This window comes from Heterodontus francisci, chromosome 37 (assembly GCF_036365525.1).
Source record: "Heterodontus francisci isolate sHetFra1 chromosome 37, sHetFra1.hap1, whole genome shotgun sequence".
Lineage (NCBI taxonomy): Eukaryota > Metazoa > Chordata > Chondrichthyes > Heterodontiformes > Heterodontidae > Heterodontus > Heterodontus francisci.
In genome coordinates, this window is record NC_090407.1 from 33,610,008 (window position 1) to 33,628,896 (window position 18,889).

At 45.5% G+C, this 18,889-nt stretch overlaps 1 protein-coding gene across 1 annotated transcript in view; it reads left to right on the forward strand.

Annotated features, from left to right (window-relative positions):
• Positions 1-2,176: 2,176 nt before the first annotated feature.
• Positions 2,177-18,889, forward strand: part of srm (spermidine synthase) — a 38,409-nt gene continuing 21,696 nt past the window's right edge. The window contains exon 1 of the mRNA XM_068017506.1: positions 2,177-2,443. Coding sequence (XP_067873607.1) covers positions 2,313-2,443 — 131 coding nt within the window. The 5' untranslated portion in view covers positions 2,177-2,312. The remainder of the gene's footprint in view (positions 2,444-18,889) is intronic.

The following is an 18,889-nucleotide window of genomic DNA, read 5'->3' on the forward strand; positions in this document are numbered from 1 at the left end:
CTCCCTCCCTCACCCCTTCCTGTTCTCCCTCCCTCACCCCTTCCTGTTCTCCCTCCCTCACCCCTTCCTGTTCTCCCTCCCTCACCCCTTCCTGTTCTCCCTCCCTCACCCCTTCCTGTTCTCCCTCCCTCACCCCTTCCTGTTCTCCCTCCCTCACCCCTTCCTGTTCTCCCTCCCTCACCCCTTCCTGTTCTCCCTCCCTCACCCCTTCCTGTTCTCCCTCCCTCACCCCTTCCTGTTCTCCCTCCCTCACCCCTTCCTGTTCTCCCTCCCTCACCCCTTCCTGTTCTCCCTCCCTCACCCCTTCCTGTTCTCCCTCCCTCACCCCTTCCTGTTCTCCCTCCCTCACCCCTTCCTGTTCTCCCTCCCTCACCCCTTCCTGTTCTCCCTCCCTCACCCCTTCCTGTTCTCCCTCCCTCACCCCTTCCTGTTCTCCCTCCCTCACCCCTTCCTGTTCTCCCTCCCTCACCCCTTCCTGTTCTCCCTCCCTCACCCCTTCCTGTTCTCCCTCCCTCACCCCTTCCTGTTCTCCCTCCCTCACCCCTTCCTGTTCTCCCTCCCTCACCCCTTCCTGTTCTCCCTCCCTCACCCCTTCCTGTTCTCCCTCCCTCACCCCTTCCTGTTCTCCCTCCCTCACCCCTTCCTGTTCTCCCTCCCTCACCCCTTCCTGTTCTCCCTCCCTCACCCCTTCCTGTTCTCCCTCCCTCACCCCTTCCTGTTCTCCCTCCCTCACCCCTTCCTGTTCTCCCTCCCTCACCCCTTCCTGTTCTCCCTCCCTCACCCCTTCCTGTTCTCCCTCCCTCACCCCTTCCTGTTCTCCCTCCCTCACCCCTTCCTGTTCTCCCTCCCTCACCCCTTCCTGTTCTCCCTCCCTCACCCCTTCCTGTTCTCCCTCCCTCACCCCTTCCTGTTCTCCCTCCCTCACCCCTTCCTGTTCTCCCTCCCTCACCCCTTCCTGTTCTCCCTCCCTCACCCCTTCCTGTTCTCCCTCCCTCACCCCTTCCTGTTCTCCCTCCCTCACCCCTTCCTGTTCTCCCTCCCTCACCCCTTCCTGTTCTCCCTCCCTCACCCCTTCCTGTTCTCCCTCCCTCACCCCTTCCTGTTCTCCCTCCCTCACCCCTTCCTGTTCTCCCTCCCTCACCCCTTCCTGTTCTCCCTCCCTCACCCCTTCCTGTTCTCCCTCCCTCACCCCTTCCTGTTCTCCCTCCCTCACCCCTTCCTGTTCTCCCTCCCTCACCCCTTCCTGTTCTCCCTCCCTCACCCCTTCCTGTTCTCCCTCCCTCACCCCTTCCTGTTCTCCCTCCCTCACCCCTTCCTGTTCTCCCTCCCTCACCCCTTCCTGTTCTCCCTCCCTCACCCCTTCCTGTTCTCCCTCCCTCACCCCTTCCTGTTCTCCCTCCCTCACCCCTTCCTGATCTCCCTCCCTCACCCCTTCCTGTTCTCCCTCCCTCACCCCTTCCTGTTCTCCCTCCCTCACCCCTTCCTGTTTTCCCTCCCTCACCCCTTCCTGTTCTCCCTCCCTCACCCCTTCCTGTTCTCCCTCCCTCACCCCTTCCTGTTCTCCCTCCCTCACCCCTTCCTGTTCTCCCTCCCTCACCCCTTCCTGTTCTCCCTCCCTCACCCCTTCCTGTTCTCCCTCCCTCACCCCTTCCTGTTCTCCCTCCCTCACCCCTTCCTGTTCTCCCTCCCTCACCCCTTCCTGTTCTCCCTCCCTCACCCCTTCCTGTTCTCCCTCCCTCACCCCTTCCTGTTCTCCCTCCCTCACCCCTTCCTGTTCTCCCTCCCTCACCCCTTCCTGTTCTCCCTCCCTCACCCCTTCCTGTTCTCCCTCCCTCACCCCTTCCTGTTCTCCCTCCCTCACCCCTTCCTGTTCTCCCTCCCTCACCCCTTCCTGTTCTCCCTCCCTCACCCCTTCCTGTTCTCCCTCCCTCACCCCTCCTGTTTTTCCTCTTTTCCCTCTCCTGTTCTCCCTCCCTCATCCTTCCTGTTTTTCCTCTTTTACTTCTCCCTCTCCCCCTCCTGTTCTCCTTCCTCTTCTCCCTCATTCCCTCCTATTCCTCTCCTCTTGCCGCTCTCCGCTGTCCAGCGCACAACCTTCAGTTGTTAACCCCGCCCTGTCCCTGTCCGCCGCGCTGATTGGCTGGGCGTCACCGCGCGGCTGGGAGCGGTAGCCGATTGGTGCAGATCGCTGTCATTCAGCCGGTGGCCGGTGATAAAGCTGGACGGCGGGGCCAGTTAGGCCCCTTCATTCCTCCTCCGCCTGTCGAGGCAGAGAGACGGAAAGCGCGGCTTGCAAACACCGGCCAGCAGCGATGGACACCATCAAGAACGGCTGGTTCACGGAAACCTCCACCCTCTGGCCGGGTCAAGCTATGTCACTGGAGGTGGAAGAAGTCCTGTACCACCAGAAATCCCCCTTCCAAAATGTGGTTGTCTTCAAAAGGTCAGAAATTTCCAGCAGCTTCTGGAAGACTCTTCATTTTTTTAAAATAAGAAAATATAAGTTTGAGTAAAAATCAAGCTGCTGGGGGAGGTCGTTCTCAGTAGCTGTGGAAGATGTGCAGCCCTAAGCCTCCTGCGGTCAGTTCAGGCCTGTCCTGTGCTGACAGCCAGATCAAATAGTTTTTTTAAAGCTATTTAAAGAGTAACGTTTTATTTTCTTATCAATGTGATCATTTTCCCCCTTTTTATTCTGTTTTAAATTTTCATTCTTGTGCTGTGTCTGATTTTGTTAAAGCTAACTCTCCCACTCCACTGCACTTCCTGTATTGGCAATCAGATACTGAAGTCACTTTGCAGTCCAGCTGTGGGCATCAACTCCTGTCTTCTCTGGATGAGCAAACTTGCCACAGTACTGTTGTACAAGAGGACAATTCAGTTTGGGGGTGTAAAAAAGGAATGTAGTAGTGTCAGGGGACAGTATAGTTAGGGGGATATACTGTTCTGTGCTGCTGAGGGCAGGCATCCTGAAGGCTGTGTTGCCAGCCTGTTGCCAGGGTCAAAGACCTTTCCAGAGGGCTGGAGGAGAGCTTGGGGTGGGAGGGGAATGATCCAGTTGCTACCAAGAAAGAGGTTCTGTTAAGTGAGCATGAGCAACTAGGGGCTAAATTTGAAAAGCAGAACCACAATGGTGTATCATCTTTAGATTGCTACCTGAGCCTCAAGCAAATACGTATAGGGTCACTAAGATTGGAGGGTTGAATGTATGGCTCAGTTGTTATGGTGCTTCTATATTTAAGTACTTTTTTGATGACTCATGTATTTTAGAATTATGGACATTGTTTTATTTAGGAAAACTGAAAACGATTCAATAGATGTTTTTTCCACTGGGGTCATTGGAAGGTCTCTTTGACTTGGTTTATGAACTTCGCTTACTGAAGGTCACCTGTCTTCAGATAAATACCCAGCAGGAGCTTTTTGACTTGGAGAAGGTTTACAGAGAAATGACAGGTCAAGATATATTGGGGTCACTTTGGACATGTGGTAATGTGAACTGTTTTGGCCGGTTTTCCCCAGCTCCCTTCAAGAGATCAGTCACCATCAGCACACTCTTCCATCTCTTTGAAAAGCCTGCCAGCTTTTCCATCTGTTTAAGAAGTTCTTGGCGAGTGTAAGAAATAGAAAAATTGATGCTGCATTCCTCCTGAAAAGCCTGCCAGAAACCCCTGTTGCTGCGCTTCTGCTGGAAAGCTTGCTGAACTGATCCTCAATGTCCCCGGAAAAGAACTTCTCTAGGAAGATCCCAGAGACTGCCATCTACGCGTATTTGTGATGCTAAACCAAAAAGGGGCAACTGACCTCTTTCTGTTTTTTTTTTTAAGAATCAGCAAGTATTTGCGTGTGTGCGGTTACTGATAATTCTATTTATTACAGAAACCTAGTTGGTGTATTGTATTCCGGGATAACAGAACATGATTCACCGTGTCGGTAACTGGGTAAACATTTAAATACATGTGACCTGTGGAGAAGTGGAACTATATATAAAAAAAAAACAGTGCGCTCCTCCCACCTCGTAACACAGTGGTGTGGGAGAAATTATCTTGGCTTGGAATATTGAGATGTAGAATCATTTTGGGCAGAGGTAAGAAATAGCAAGGAATTCAAATCAGATTGGAGTAGTCTATAGGCCCCATAGCAGTAGCTATGCTGTAGGAGAGTATAAATCAAGAAAAAATGGGGGGGGACTTGTAAGAAAGGACTGCAATAATAGTGGGCAACTTGAATCATTTTACAGATTGGACAAATCCAAGTGACAAAGGACGAGTTCATAGTGTATTTGGAGCAGTTTCTTAGAAATGTATGTTGTGGAACCAATCTGAGTAAAGGCTGTTTTCTGTCTGGCAATGTGTAATGTCAGGATGAATTGATGACCTCAGGAACGGATCCTCTCAGCAAGAGTGATCATAACGTGATAAAATTTCACGGTCAGTTTGAGGGTGAGAAGTTTGGGTCTGAAACTGGTGTCTTAAACTTAAAGGCAATTTCAAGAGTACGGAAACAGTGGCTAAAGTCGATTGGGAAACGGCTTAAAATGTAAGATGGTAGATGAGCAATGGTAGACAGTTAAGATATTTCATAATTCTCAATGAAGATATAGTCTATTAAGAAACAAAGATGGAGAAAGATGAATCATCCATGGCTAAGTAAGGAAGTTAAGCATGGTATCAAATTGAAAGAAAAGGCATAGTGTAGTGAAGATTTGATAAAATTTTAGAAACCAGCAAAGGATGAGTTTTAAAAATACAGGGGGGGGGAAAATATATTTCTTACTAGATTATTCAATCTAAACAGACAGTAAGAGCTTCTACAAGTTATATAAAAAGGAAGAGTGGCTTAAAGTAAGTGTTCGTCCCTTAGAGGGGAGACTGGGGAATTAATGGAAAACCAGGAAATGGCAGAGTCTTTGAACAAATATTTTTGTATCTGTCTTCACAGTAGAAGACACTAAAACCATCCTGAAAATTGGGGACCAAAAGGGAGAGGTTAACTTAAAGCAAACATCCTCACTAGAGTACAGCATGCAGCTTTGGCCTCTTTATTCGAGGAGGGCTATAATTGCATTTGAGGTAGTTCAGATGAGGTTTATCAAGTTGATTCCTGAAATGAAGGGATTGTCTTGAGGAAAGGTTGAGCAGATTGCGCCTGTACTAATTGGAGTTTAGAAGAATGAGGTGATCTTATTGAAACACCGATTGAGGGTGCTTGACAGGGTATATGCTGAGGGTGTTACACTCATGGGGAATCTAGAACTAGGGGGCACAGTTTCAAAATAAGGGGTCTCCCCTTTGAAACAGATGAGGAGGACTTTCTGTGCTTTGGGTTGTGAATCTTTGGAATTTTCTACCCTAGAGAGGTGTGGAGGTTGTCATTAAACATATTCAAGGCTGAGATGGACAGAGTTTTTGAACTACAGGGGAGTTGAGGGTTATGGGGAACAAGCAGGAAAGTGGAGTTGAGACCATGATCCGATCAGCCATGATCTTGAATGCTGGAGCATGCTCGAGGGGATCAATGGCCTACTCCTGCTCTTATTTATGTCCTTATTCATTCTGTTAGTAATTTATTAGTGAGAATAAAATATTTGTTTATGGCTTTTAAACTGGTTTATTTCATGAGGGAAAATCTGAAGGTTCTTGTTTATTCAATAAGGATCAGTAAGTTTTAACTGGGGTCAATTGAAATTCTGATTCTGTACAATCAATGGTACAGCACAGGAGGAAGCCATTTGGCCCTTTGTGCCTGTGCTGGCTCTTTGAAAGAATTATTCAATTGTTCTTTCCCTGTAGCCCTGCAATTACTTTCCTTTTTCAAGTATTTATCCAATTCCCTTTAGAAAATTATAGAATTCACCTCCACCACTCTTTCGGGAGGTGTGTTCCAGATAATAACTTGCTGTGTTTTAAAAAAAAAAAAATTCCTCCTGTTGCCTCTGTTTGTTTTGCCAGTTAACCAGAATCATAAATTAGTACAGAGAAGGAGGCTGTCTATGTCCTCTAATTACCAACCCTTCTGTCACTTAACAGTTTCTCCTTATTTATGGTATCAAATCCATTCATGATGTTGAACACCTATCTAAATTCCCCTTTAACCTATGCAACAATCCCAGTTTCCCTACTGTCGTGTAACTGAATTCTCATACAGTAAAAGCAAAATACTGCAGATGCTGCAAATCTGAAATTAAAAACAAAGTGCTGGAAATACTCAGCAGATCACCGCATCTGTGGAGAGAGACGCAGAGTTAACGTTTCAGGTCTGTGACCTATCAGAAGTTCTGATGAAAGGTCACAGACCTGTAACATTAATTCTGCTTCTCTCTCCACAGATGCTGCCTGACCTGAGTGTTTTGACCATTCTAGTAAACTACTTCCAAGGTTTTGGCATTAGTCATAGTGTAGTGTCCAGAATTAGCTGCATGCTGGAGCTGGGGCCAACCCTGTGACTTAAAGGTTTAGTATAACTTCCTTGCTGTTGTACTTTTGCTCAATTTGTAAAGCCAAGGATCCTGTATGCCTTTTTAACCGCCTTCTCTACTTGTCCTGCTACCTTCAAAGACTGTGTACATACACCTTGCTTGCTCTGTTCCTGCACGAACTTTAAAAATTGTACCTTTTTTTTTATATTACCTCCACATTCCTCCTACCAAAATCAATCACCACATTTCTGTTAAATTTCATCTGCCATGTCTGTCCATTTCACCAGTCTGTTTGTCCTTTTGAAGTCTATCACTATCCTCCTCACTGTTTACTACACTTGCAGATGACAAAACTCACTTTTGAAATTATTCCCTGTATACCCAAATCCAGGTAATTAGAAGCATATCAGAAAGATATGTTAAATCGAAAGCTGTCAACACAAGGGAAGTGAGCAAGACTTGAGACAGTGGCACTGATTGCAGCCCTATTTAAATAATGTAGTCCTAATTAAAGCAAAGCCATGCATGCTACAGTTAACTTTACTATGTTTTTATAACAATTGCAGGAAATCAAACATGAAGCTAAAGCACATGTATATGAAACTTTTGCTTTTAAAAGTGAGGTGCATGATGGTGGAATGGGAAATTGAGATTTCCCGAAGTGCTATGGAACTGCTTCCCAGTGAGTGAGACACTTGCCCAATGTCTTTTAACAGTTCCAAGCTGTTAAGGGCAGCTCAAACAGAGGAAGTGGCTGAAAACATTGATGCTCTTGAAAGTGCAGAATGATGCAGATTGTTTACTCTGCTTGAACCTTAGTGTTGTTCCATTTTCAAAGATAACTACTTGGATTCAACAAGCAGTGTTTGGAGAGCATTGCTCTGTTTTTAATAATGGTCTAATGGGGTATTTAAATGACGAGTATTTCACTTTTTATAACTCATACAACAGCAATGTTGTAACAAGTCCATAAATCTGCCTCTAGGAGCACACCACTTTATCACTGATTCTATTCTCCTTTTCTGGTCACTCACTCTGTTTGAACCAGGTCATATAAAAAAGTTGCTATCCGAGATGATCGAGAATTGAGCAGTCAAACCCTGTATCCTATCCATCACCCAAGACTGCTTACTCCACTTCTACCCTGACCTTGTCCTACTACCAAAACCCTTATCCATGCTTTGGTCACTGCTAGACAGAATTTCTCCAGCATCTTCATTACTAGCCTCCCATCCTGCTCCCTCAAACTCTATCAAAACTCATCTGTTTGTATCATATACATAAAGTTCCACTCAATTTGTTCTCGCTCATCTATGTGGCCTGCATGTATCCTAATGCATTGAATTAAGTCTTTAGTTTGTCAACAGCTTTATCCCACCCTAACATAATAACTTCACCAAACCTTGTGTGCCCTCCTAAACCCATTGGTCCAACTGTTTCCTTCTGCAAAACTTCCCTCTTCCATCCTACATTGGTGGCAGAGCCTTTAGATTCCTCAACCATACTCCTTGTAACTTGTTTCCTAAATCCCTTTTCCACATTTTTTTTAAATAAAAGCTTTGTTAAAACCTGTCTTTGACCAAGCTTTCAGTTGTGTTATGACCTGGTGAGAAAGGTGTCTCGGGGTCCCTCTCAGCCTTCACCTGGTCTTCCAATAACAGGGTTTAATTTTAAAGTGTTTTTTTAGCTCCCCCCGGGTGAATCCTTATTCACTGTTTTCCAATTATAAGGCAAAGAAACCAGCACGTACAAGCTTTCTTAGATTTAAAGAAAAGTTCAAATTTATTAAACTTAAGCTCTAATTCGGTTGACACCTACAGATACATGACATGCCCACACTAGCATGCATATGCGATACGCTGCTGCAAATAGATACAGAAAAGAGCAGAAGAAAAATAGTGGAAAAGTTTGAGGCAATATCTGAAGAGTTTTTGTTATGGTTCTTTGAGCTCACTGTATAGTCCTTGATCATGGATAGATCTTGCTTTTTGTTGGGGCCCAGTATTCTTAAACCTTGTTTGCTGTAGGAGACTTTTCTCTTGGGGTTCACGTGTCTTCTGTGGCTTGGGAAAGAGATGGGAGCAGACAGGAGAGATCTTGTCAATCCAGGAGCAAACAGCCACTCAGTTCAAACTGTTTGTACAATTCTGAAAACCCCAGGTTGCCAAGCCAGTTAGTCATGTGACTAACTGGTCTGACCACATCTTGGATTGTATCACCTTAGTCTCTGGAATGCTCCTCTTACACACAATACCTGGTGATCAAGGTCCATTGTGGGTTGAATGTGTCAGGGGATGCTCCTTTGCCCTTCCACTCACTGTCTGTTAATATGCAAATGTATTTTCTCGCCACAGTTGATTTGTTTAACAAGTCCGTTCTTCACTCCAGTGACGGTTTAAAATCAATATTCATGACAAAATTAATGTGCCTCATTCTTGGCAGGTGGGGGCCTAGCATGACAATTGCTACAGTCAACTTTCCAACAGTCATTTAACATCAGCTTTTTATTTTTTCCTATGTAGAGTCTGGGATGTTTTTTCTAAGTTGAAAGGAGCTATATAAATACAAGGCATTGTTTCAGCGGCTGTCAAGAGGCATAGCGTTGAAATGTAAGTGGCTGCCATCAGTATTGCTGCATGTCAAAGCCATTTTGTTTTCAGCTATCTGTACAAGCCAGCAATGCAGTTCTTGTCATGCCATCAGCTCTGAATCCAAACCATAATGTAGTGTGTACTCTAACAGCCAGAATATTGCAGGACCACTTCCATGTAAAGTACTTCTGAAATATAAGTGGGGTATGTGGAGCAAAATTCTTTGGGTTGATAACCAAGCGCTAGAGATCAAGGCAGGGATTACTTTCTGGCCTTTGTCTGATTTGCTGCTTTTTACATGGTATCTTGATCTTTACATTCACTTAGTTTAACATCTCGTCCCAAGGGTGACACTAGTGACAGTACTCCTTCAGCATTCACTGAAGTGCCAAGTCATGTAGTGCAGTTTGACTTCATGACCTTCTCACCAAATCTTGAGTGTTATCAGAATAAAGCTGCCATGGCCCAATGTAAAGCAAGAGCTGGTCTGGGCAAAGTACTCAGTGGTCCAGTGTCTTTTTCTAGGTTCTCTGTAACAAAGCCCAAAAATAGTGGAGAATGATGCACACTGCCCTGCTCCCATTGTTGCTGTGGCGGCTGCAATCTTTATCTAGGCCTCCTGATGCATGGCTCGTGTGCACACCTGAGTTGGGCAGCAGACCTATTCAAAATGCCAATCTGGCTCTCGTGAATAGGACCCCACTTACCACTTTAGGAGAGTACTGGACAGAGGGATGCAGAGTTTTCTCCACCCAGTATCAGCTGGTGTCAACAGGCTACCGGGGTGCTTGTTTCCCCTCGAGATGAATGCTAAGGAGGCCTGGCCTGGTGGTTTTGAAGCTACAGCTCAAATGCTTTGTGTCCGCAGATTAGAATTTTTAATTGAAACAAATCATCGTTTTTCATCCTTCATGTATTTGATTTGAGATTTCCACTGAGCAGACCAGATAAGCTCAGTGAACAAACAAGTTTCACCAGAATTGGAAGGAAAAGAAGCAAAACTAGAAATAAAAGGCAGAAAATTAGTAAGTGATTATGGAAGGTTAAGGAAACAGTAGAAAATGGATAACAAAGTTCTTCAGTGATTAGTGGTATATACATCAGTGCCAGGAGAGTCTAGTGAATAGCGCAGATGAGCTGAAGGCACAAATAGACACTTGGAAGTATGCTATCATAGCTATTACTGAAATGTGACTTAAAGAAGGGCAGGTATGGCAGTGCAACATTCCTGGTTGCAGGATTTTCAGATTGGATAGAGGGGGAATTTTTTTTTTAAGAGGGAGGATGGCAATATTGGTTAAAGAAACAATCACAGCTGCGAAGAGGCTGAACGACTGGAAGGAGCATTCAATGAAGCCACATGGGTTGAACTAAAGAGCAAAAAGGACCATCACACTGCTGGAATGCCCAAACAGTCAGAGAAAAAGCAAATATGCAGTCAAATTACTGAAGGGCAGTATTTGGGTATTTCAGCTACCTTTTTAATATGAACTGGGATAAATTTGTTCTACAAAGTAGAGAGTACCACATTCTTAGTGCATTCAGAACTTTTTTGGCAAATATGTAGCAAGAATGAGGCACATATATTTTGCCACATGAACATTAATTTTTAAACTCTTACTGGAGTGAAAAAAGAACTTGCTTTAAAAGAACAGCAGGCCCTTGAACGGAAAGACATTTGCATATAACACAGTGCTTGGAAAGGACAAAGGGGCCACTCCCTGCTCCAATTTAATCCACAATGGACTTTTGATTACTAGACATTGAAGGTGGCGAAGCTAGCATTCCAGGTTAACTGCTAAGGTGGCTGAATACACACACACGTGCTCAGACCAGTTCAGTCACATGGCTGGCTGTTGGAGTTTTTTGAATTTGAACTGAGAAAGCTGTTTGCTTCTGGACTGGAAAAGACCTCTCCTGTCTGTTCTCATCATCTCACCAGCTTCAGAATCCATTGAAGACATATGAACCCCAAGAGAAAAGTCTCCTACAGTGAACAAGGTTTAAGAAGAATACTGGGCCCCAACGAAAAGCAAGATCTACCTACAAGCAAGGACTACAGTGAGCTTGAAGCACAGTAACAAAAACCCCTCTTCAGAGATTGCCTCAAACCTCTCTCTTTTTCTCTTTTCTGTCTCTATTTGCATGTGTGTATCGTGTATGCATGCTAGCATGGGGCGTGGAGTGTATCTGTAGGTGTTAACAGAATTAGAGTTTAAGTTTAATAAATTTCACTTTTTTGTTATAAACCTAAGAAGGCCTTTGTGCTCATTTCTTTGCCTTTTATAATTGGAAAGCAGCGAACAAGGATTCACCAAGGGAGAGCTCAAAACTGTGTTTAAAATTTAAATCCTGTTAGAATAAGGCCAGGTGAAGTAAAGCCTGGCTACCTGACCCGAAGCCGACTAGACCTGACTATATGGTTTGGGTCTATATTCAGTGTCCAGCATTTGGGCTTTGATCAGGTTGGGCTGGACAGTGCTGCTTCTGGGAAGTCACGGGATCAGGCTTACCCATGATTCCCCACAACTCCATCTGTAGGAATAACCTGCTGCCAGAACGGATGAAGGATATTCGGGCCGGGTCAGGCGCAAAAAAAAAATTAAAGGACGTGGGCTCAAGTCAGGTTTGGGTTGTCTGTGGTCGGGTGGGTTTTAATTTTATACCTGAGCCAGGCTTTAAGGTGGAGGCTGAAAGAGACCCCTAGGCACCTTTTCTCACCTGGTCATAAGCCCATGAAGAGAAGGGACAGTTCTTGACTTAGTTATAGGGATTAAATCTGGGCAGGTGGAAGGGGTATCTGTGGGAGACCATTTTAGTGGGAGTGATCATAATTCAGTTAGATTTAGAGTAGTTATGGGTAAAAGTTACAAATTTGGAAAGGCCAGTTTTACTAAGTGGACATGTTTTGACAAAAGTGGACTGAAACAGTTACTTGAAGGTTAAATCCTTGTCAGAGCAGTGGAAGCCATTCAAGGAGAAGCTAAAGAGTTCATCACACATGCGTTTCCACACTAAAAAAGGGTAATTATAGGCCAGCCAACTGAACCTCCGAGGTGGGCATGTTATTGGAAAAGGTTCTGAAACATGGTATAAATCATTGAGAGGTGCAGATTAATCAGTCAGTGTGGATTTAAGGGAATCATGTATGGCCATCTCAATCAAATTTGAGGAGGTAACCAGGAGGGTGGATGAAGGCTTTTGACAAGTTCCACATGTCAAAAAATTAAAAGATCATGGGATCCAACAGAGTGGCAAATTAGCTGGTGGGAAGCAAAGGGTTCTGGTTGAGGGGTGTGTTTCCAGTGGAATTCTGCAGGGTTCAGTACTGGGTGTCTCGCTGTTCATTGTATCTAACCAATGATTTAGACTTGATTTAAGAAATTTGCAGATGATATGAAAATTCTTCATATGAAGAAAGTTGTAGATTGCAGGAAGATATCAATGGACTAGTCAGATGGACAGAAAGGTGGCAGATGAAATTCATTCTGGAGAAGTGAGGTAATGCATTTGGGAAGGACAAGCAAGGTAAGGGAATGCACAATAAATAGTAGGATTCGAAGTGTAGAGGAACAGTGGGACTTTGGAGTATATGCCTACAGATCCCTAAAGGCGGGTAAGAAGGCATACAGAATACTTTCCTTTACTGGCTGAGGCCTAGAGTACAAGAGCAGGGAGGCTATGCTAGAACTATATAAAACACTAGTTAGACCACAGCTACAGTATTGCATACAGTTCTGATCAGTGCATTACAGGGAGGACGTGTCACATGAGGGCACAGAACAGATCATGGAATCATAAAATGCTTACATTCAGCCCTTCATGTTTGTCCCAGCTCCAAGAGCAATTCAGCTAGTCCCACTCCGCACCCTATAATTTTTTTCCCTTTAAGTATAGAAATTTCCTTTTTTAAAGCCATGATTGAATCTGCCTCCACCATCCTCCTGAGGCATTGCATTCAGATCCTAACCAGTTACTGTGTAAAGAATTTCTTCCTCATGTTGCTTTTTTGGTTCTTTTGCCATTCACCTTGCATCAGTGTCCTCTGGTTCTTAATACTTCTGCCAACAGGAATAGTTTCTCCCATCTACTCTGTCCAGACCCACCTGATGCTGAACACCTCTATCAAATCTCCTCCCAGCCTTCTGTTTTTTTTTTAAAGTGAACAACCCCAGCTTCTCCAGTCTGTCCATGTAATTGAAGTCCCTCATCCCTGGAACTATTCTTGTAAACCTTCTGCACCCTCTCTAATGCCTTCACATCTTTCCTAAAGTGTGGTGCCCAGAGTTGGATACAATACTCCAGTTGAGGCCAGACCAACATTTTATTAAGGTTCACCATCACCTCCTTGCTTTTGTACTCTATGCCCCTATTTGTAAAGTCCAGGATTGTGTATACCTCATTAACCACTTTCTCAACCTGCGCTGTCCTTCAACAACTTGTGCACATACACCCCCAGGTCGCTCTGCTCCTGCACCCGTTTTAGAATTGTATCCTTTTATTTTACATTGCCTCTTATTCTTATGCCCAAAATGTATTATTTCACACTTCTCTGCATTAAATTTCATCTGCCATGTGTCTGCCCATTTCACCAGCCCTGTATGTCCTCTTGAAGTCTATCACTATCCTCCCCAGAGTTCACAATATTTTCAGGTTGTCATTGGCAAATTTTGAAATTGTGCCCTGTGCACCCAAGTCTCTTCTTAAATAAAGATCAAGAAAAGCTGTGGTCCTGGGCATCTCTGCTGAATACCTTCCTCTAGTCCCAACAAAACAACTTTGCTTCGACTGTTTTCTGACACTCTTACCGATTTATGAAGATGTTGCCAGGAATGCAGAATTTTAGTTGAGGAAACTACTGTGTACAGTTTTGGTCACACTATTTAAGGAGAGACATACTTGCATTGGAAGCAGTTTAGAGAAGATTCACTAGGCTGATTCCTGGGATGAGGGGTTTGTCTTGAGTTTAGCAGGTTAGGCCTATACTCATTGGAGTTTAGAAGATTGAGGGGTGATCTTATTGAAATTTATAAGGTTCTGAGGGGGCTTGACAGGGTAGATGCTGAGATGTTCCCCTTGGAATCTAGAATTGGGGGGCACAGTTTCAGAACAAGGGATCTCCCAATTAAGATGGAGGTGAGAAGGAATTTCTTCTCGGGGTGGGGGCTGGGGGTGGTGTTTGGAATTGTCTTCCCCAGTGAGCAGTGAAGGCTGGATCATTGAATATATTCAAAGCTGAGTGGTAGATTTTTGATTGATGAGGGAGTTCGGATTATGGGGGGGTGGGCAGACAGGAAAGTGGCATTAAGGCCACAATGAGATCAACATGATCTCATTGAATGGCAGAGCAGGCTTGAAGGGCCAAATGGCCAACTGCTATTTTTATTTCTTGTGTTCTTGTGAAATATTGGATAGACTGGAGTTGTTTTCTTTAGAACCGAAGAGGCTGATGGGAGATTTAATTGATGCGATCAGTCCCTCCTCTCTACTATTTCCATTAGCGGTCAATAACTGGAAGCATAGATTTAAAGTAATTTGATAGGATTAGAGGGCAGTTGAAGAGTACTTTTTTACCCACAAGGTGATGGGGTTTGGATCTCACTGCCTGAAGGAGTGGTAGAGGCAGAAACCCTCATCACATTTTGGGGAAATAAACACTTAGATATGCACTTGAGGTGCTGTAACCTGCAGACTACAGACCAAGAGCTGGAAGGTGGGATTTGGCTGGCACAGACATTGAGCTGAATGGCCCCCTTCTGTGCTGTAAATCTTTGCTTCTGATAACTGAGATGTCCTTACAGGTGTCCAGCCCATCTATATTGCAGTTTTTCATAGTGTATTCTTGGTGCATTTGAGAAATTTGCTGTAATATACACTAATTTATTAATTTAAAATTCAGATTCCTGTGGTATTTGTCAGCTTCTGGTCTTTTATATCTGTCTTCCATGCGCTGCTTGTCCTACACGTGGCCCACTGATTTTTCACTGGCAGGAAGGGAGTTCCAGGATTTTGATGCAACGACAGTGAAGGGACGGCGATATAGTTCCAAGTCAGGATGGTGTGTGGCTTGGAGGGGAACCTGCAGGTGTTGGTGTTCCCATGCATATGCTGCCCTTGTCCTTCTAGGTGGTAGAGGTTGTGGGTTTGGAAGGTGCTGTCTAAGGAGCCTAGACGTGTAACTACAGTGCATCTTGTAGATGGTACATACTGCTGCCACTGTGTCAGTGGTGGAGTGAGTGAATGGCCCTCCATCCACAAACATTTAAGCAAGCTGCTTTGTTCTGGATGGTGTCGAGCTTCTTGAGTGGTGTTAGAGCTGCACCCATCCAGGCAAGTGGAGAGTAAAGGCCTGTTCAGGTCAGGAAAAAAAAAACCTGGCCCAAGTCTGTCCTTTTTTTCCTGCGCCAAGCCTGACCCGACCAATGGAATGTTCACTTTACCTACCTTCTGATTCCAAAACCGTTTTTCAGTTTGTGCAGAAAAGCAACAAAAACTGTAATTGGACTTGAAAGGTTGTGTTTAAAAAATAAAGATTAGAGCCATGAAGTCAGTGATTGTTTGTTCACATTAAACAGAAACCCATGGAGTTGTGCCCAGACAGGTTGAGCCACACTGTACTGGTATCTGTATTGCTTAAAATAAACATGGCAATTGCCCGAAGGCTCAGAATATTATACATTATCTCAACTCCTGCTTTATAGGTTAAAATACTTGATGCAAGTTTATCCAGTGAGCAGCTGAGATGCAGAGACCAGGAAGGTCCTGAGTGATTGATTATTATACAGTATTTATATAAAAAATATATAATCACTGTCAGGACTCTAGTACTGTGTACCTGACCAGAACCCGGAAGAGCAACCCCGACCCGAACCCGACATGTCTGGTCCCTTGGGGTGGATAGCAGACCTTTACTAAAGAGTACTCCATCACTCTCCTGACTTCTACCTTGTAGATGGTGGACAGGCTTTGGGGAGTCAGGAGGCGAATTACACTCCCCAGGATTCCTAGCCTCTGACCTGCTCTTGCAGCCACAGTATTTATAGGGCTACTCCCGTTCAGTTTCTGGTCAGTGATAACCCCCAGGATGTTAGTGGGGGGATTCAGTTATTGTAATGTCAAGGGGAGATGGTTAGATTCTCTTGTCATTGCCTGGAACTTGTGTGGCATGAATGTAACTTGCCAATTATCAGCCCAAGTCTGATATTGTCCATGTCTTGCTGCATTTCTACACTGACTGCTTCAGTATCTGAGGAGTTGCAAATGATGCTGAACTCTGTTCAATCAGCAAACATCCCCACTTCTGACCTTGTGATTGAAGGAAGGTCATTGATGAAGCACCAGAAGATGGTTGGGCCTAGGACACTACCTTGAGGAACTCCTGCAGTGATGTCCTGGAGCTGAGATGATTGATCTCCAACAACCACAACCATCTTCCTTTGTGCTAGGTATGACTACAACCAGTAGAGGTCCCGGTTCTCCCCACCCCACCCCCCCCCCCCTTCCCCTCCCAAATTCCCATTGACTCCAGTTTTGCAAGGGCTCCTTTATGCCATACTCTGTCAAATGCTGCCTTGATGTCCAGGATAGTCACACTCTCCTTGCCTCTGGAGTTCAGCTTTTGTCCATGTTTGAACCAAGGCTGTAATGAGGTCTGGAGCTGAATGACTCTGGTGGAACCCAAACTGAGTGTTATTGCTAAGCAAGTGCCACTTGATGGCACTGTCGGATGCCTTCCATCACTTTACTGATTGAGTAGAGTGAGGCGGTAATTGGCTGGGTGGTTTTATCCTGCTTTTTGCGTACAGGGCACAGCTGGGCAATTTTTCACATTGCTGGGTAGATGCCAGTGTTCTAGCTGTATTGGAACAGCTTGGCTAGCAGGGAGGCAAGTCTTCAGTACTACTGCCGGAATATTGTCAGGGCCCTTAGCCTTTGCAATATCTAGTGCCTTCAGCTGCTTCTTGATATCATGTGGAGTGAATTGAATTGGTTGAAGACTGGCATCTGTGATGGGGACTTCAGGAGGAGGCAGAGACGGGTCATCCACTTGGTATGTCTGGTTGAAGATTGTTGCAAATGCTTCAGCCTTGTTTTTTGCACTGTGCTGTGCTCCCCCATCATTGAGGATGGGAATATTTGTGGAGCCACCTCCTCCAGTTAGTTATTTAATTGTCAATTGCCATTCACGACTGGATGTGGCAGGACTGCAGAGCTTAGTTCTGACACATTGGTTATGGGATTGCTTAGATCTGTCTATCGCATGCTGCATATGCTGTTTGGCACACAAGTAGTCCTGGGATGTAGCTTCACCAGGTTGCCACCTCATTTTGAGGTATGCCTGGTGCTGCTCCTGGTATGCTCTCCTGCACTCTTCATTGAACCAGTGTTGATCCCCCGGCTTGATGGTAATGGTAGAGTGGGGGATATGCCGGGCCTTGAGGTTAGATTGTGTTTTGAGTACAATGCTGCTGCTGATGGCCTGCAGCACCTCGTGGATGCCCAGTTTTGCATTGCTAGATCTGTTTGAAATATATCCCATTTAGCACAGTGGTAGTGCCACACAACGGAGTATTCTCAATGTGAAGACAGACTTTGGGCTGAATTTTACACCACCCCAGCGGGTGGAGTGGGGGCAACGTAAAATTGAGCAGGAGGCTCCAGGAGGCCTACCTGCCCCGCTTTTGCCTCTGGCCACGTTTACGGTGTCTGGTGTGGGGGGGGGTGGAGGGGTGCAATGGCCTGCCTGCCTGAGGCCAATCAAGGCCTTTAAGTGGCCACTTAAGGGCCCTGGCCTGCCTCCGCAGGTATTTACCCATGGCAAGTGGGCGTGCTGGGGGCATGAAATGCGACTCAGCGATAATTGCCGGCCTTTCTGTGGGGGGTGGGCATGGCAGTCAGGCACAGGGTGCCCAATTGAGGGCTGCTGCCCCACCTCCCAACCCACCTCCTGGGACCCAAGACTTTCTCTCCATCTCCCCCCCCCCCCCCCCCCCCCCCTCCGAAAGACCATTCCAGCCTCCAGGGAAGGACCAGATTTTTTTTTTTTCTTCCTTCTTTCTCTTTTTTCCCCCCCCTTGCAGGTGAGGCAACCCCAACTTGCCTTCACTCCAGGCATTGGTTGGGCTGCAGTCCTAGCAGTGGCCACCGCTCCTGGTGGCACTGCTGGGACTAAGATGCCAGCCCGCTGATTGGCGAGCAGCTCACCTGAGGCGGGACCTCCTCCCTCAAGTCCTGCCTTGAAACAATTAAAGCCCAGGGACCCATAGAATGTGGGATGAATCTCAGAGCTAGGCAGAAGCGGGTTCACCACCAACTTTCACGTCTGGCGAATTCCTGTCCGCGGAAGGTAAAATCCAGCCCTTTGTCTCCACAGGGACTGTGCAGTGGTCACTCCTACCAATACTGTCATACTTGAGTCTAGCACCTTTCCACTAGGGCCAAATGCCCTAATCATTCATCTACAGGGTAGAATGTGACATGTAAATATAGTTGCAACTCCATTGTAGCAAGACTTTCCCATCATTTTTACTAATGGAGTCAAAATGGGTGTCCTGCTTAGAAGTGCATGCCTTGATGCCAGTCAACAGTATGTTATCTTTTCCTGATTTACTCGAAGTATAACTGCATCTTTTGTTGAGCTGAATATTGTCACAAACATTTCCTGTTTGGCTTTTGCTGTAGCCTTTTGTGTGAAGTGCTTCCTGACATCACCCCTGAATGGCCTAGCTCTAATTTTGAGGTTTTTTCCTTTCTCCCCCGACCCCCTGTTTGGGAGTCCCTGACAAGAAATAGATTCTGCCTAGCCTATCAAATCCTAATCATAACCACCCCATCTTCTATATTTCATGGTATACAAGCCTAGTCTATACGAACATACAAATTAGGA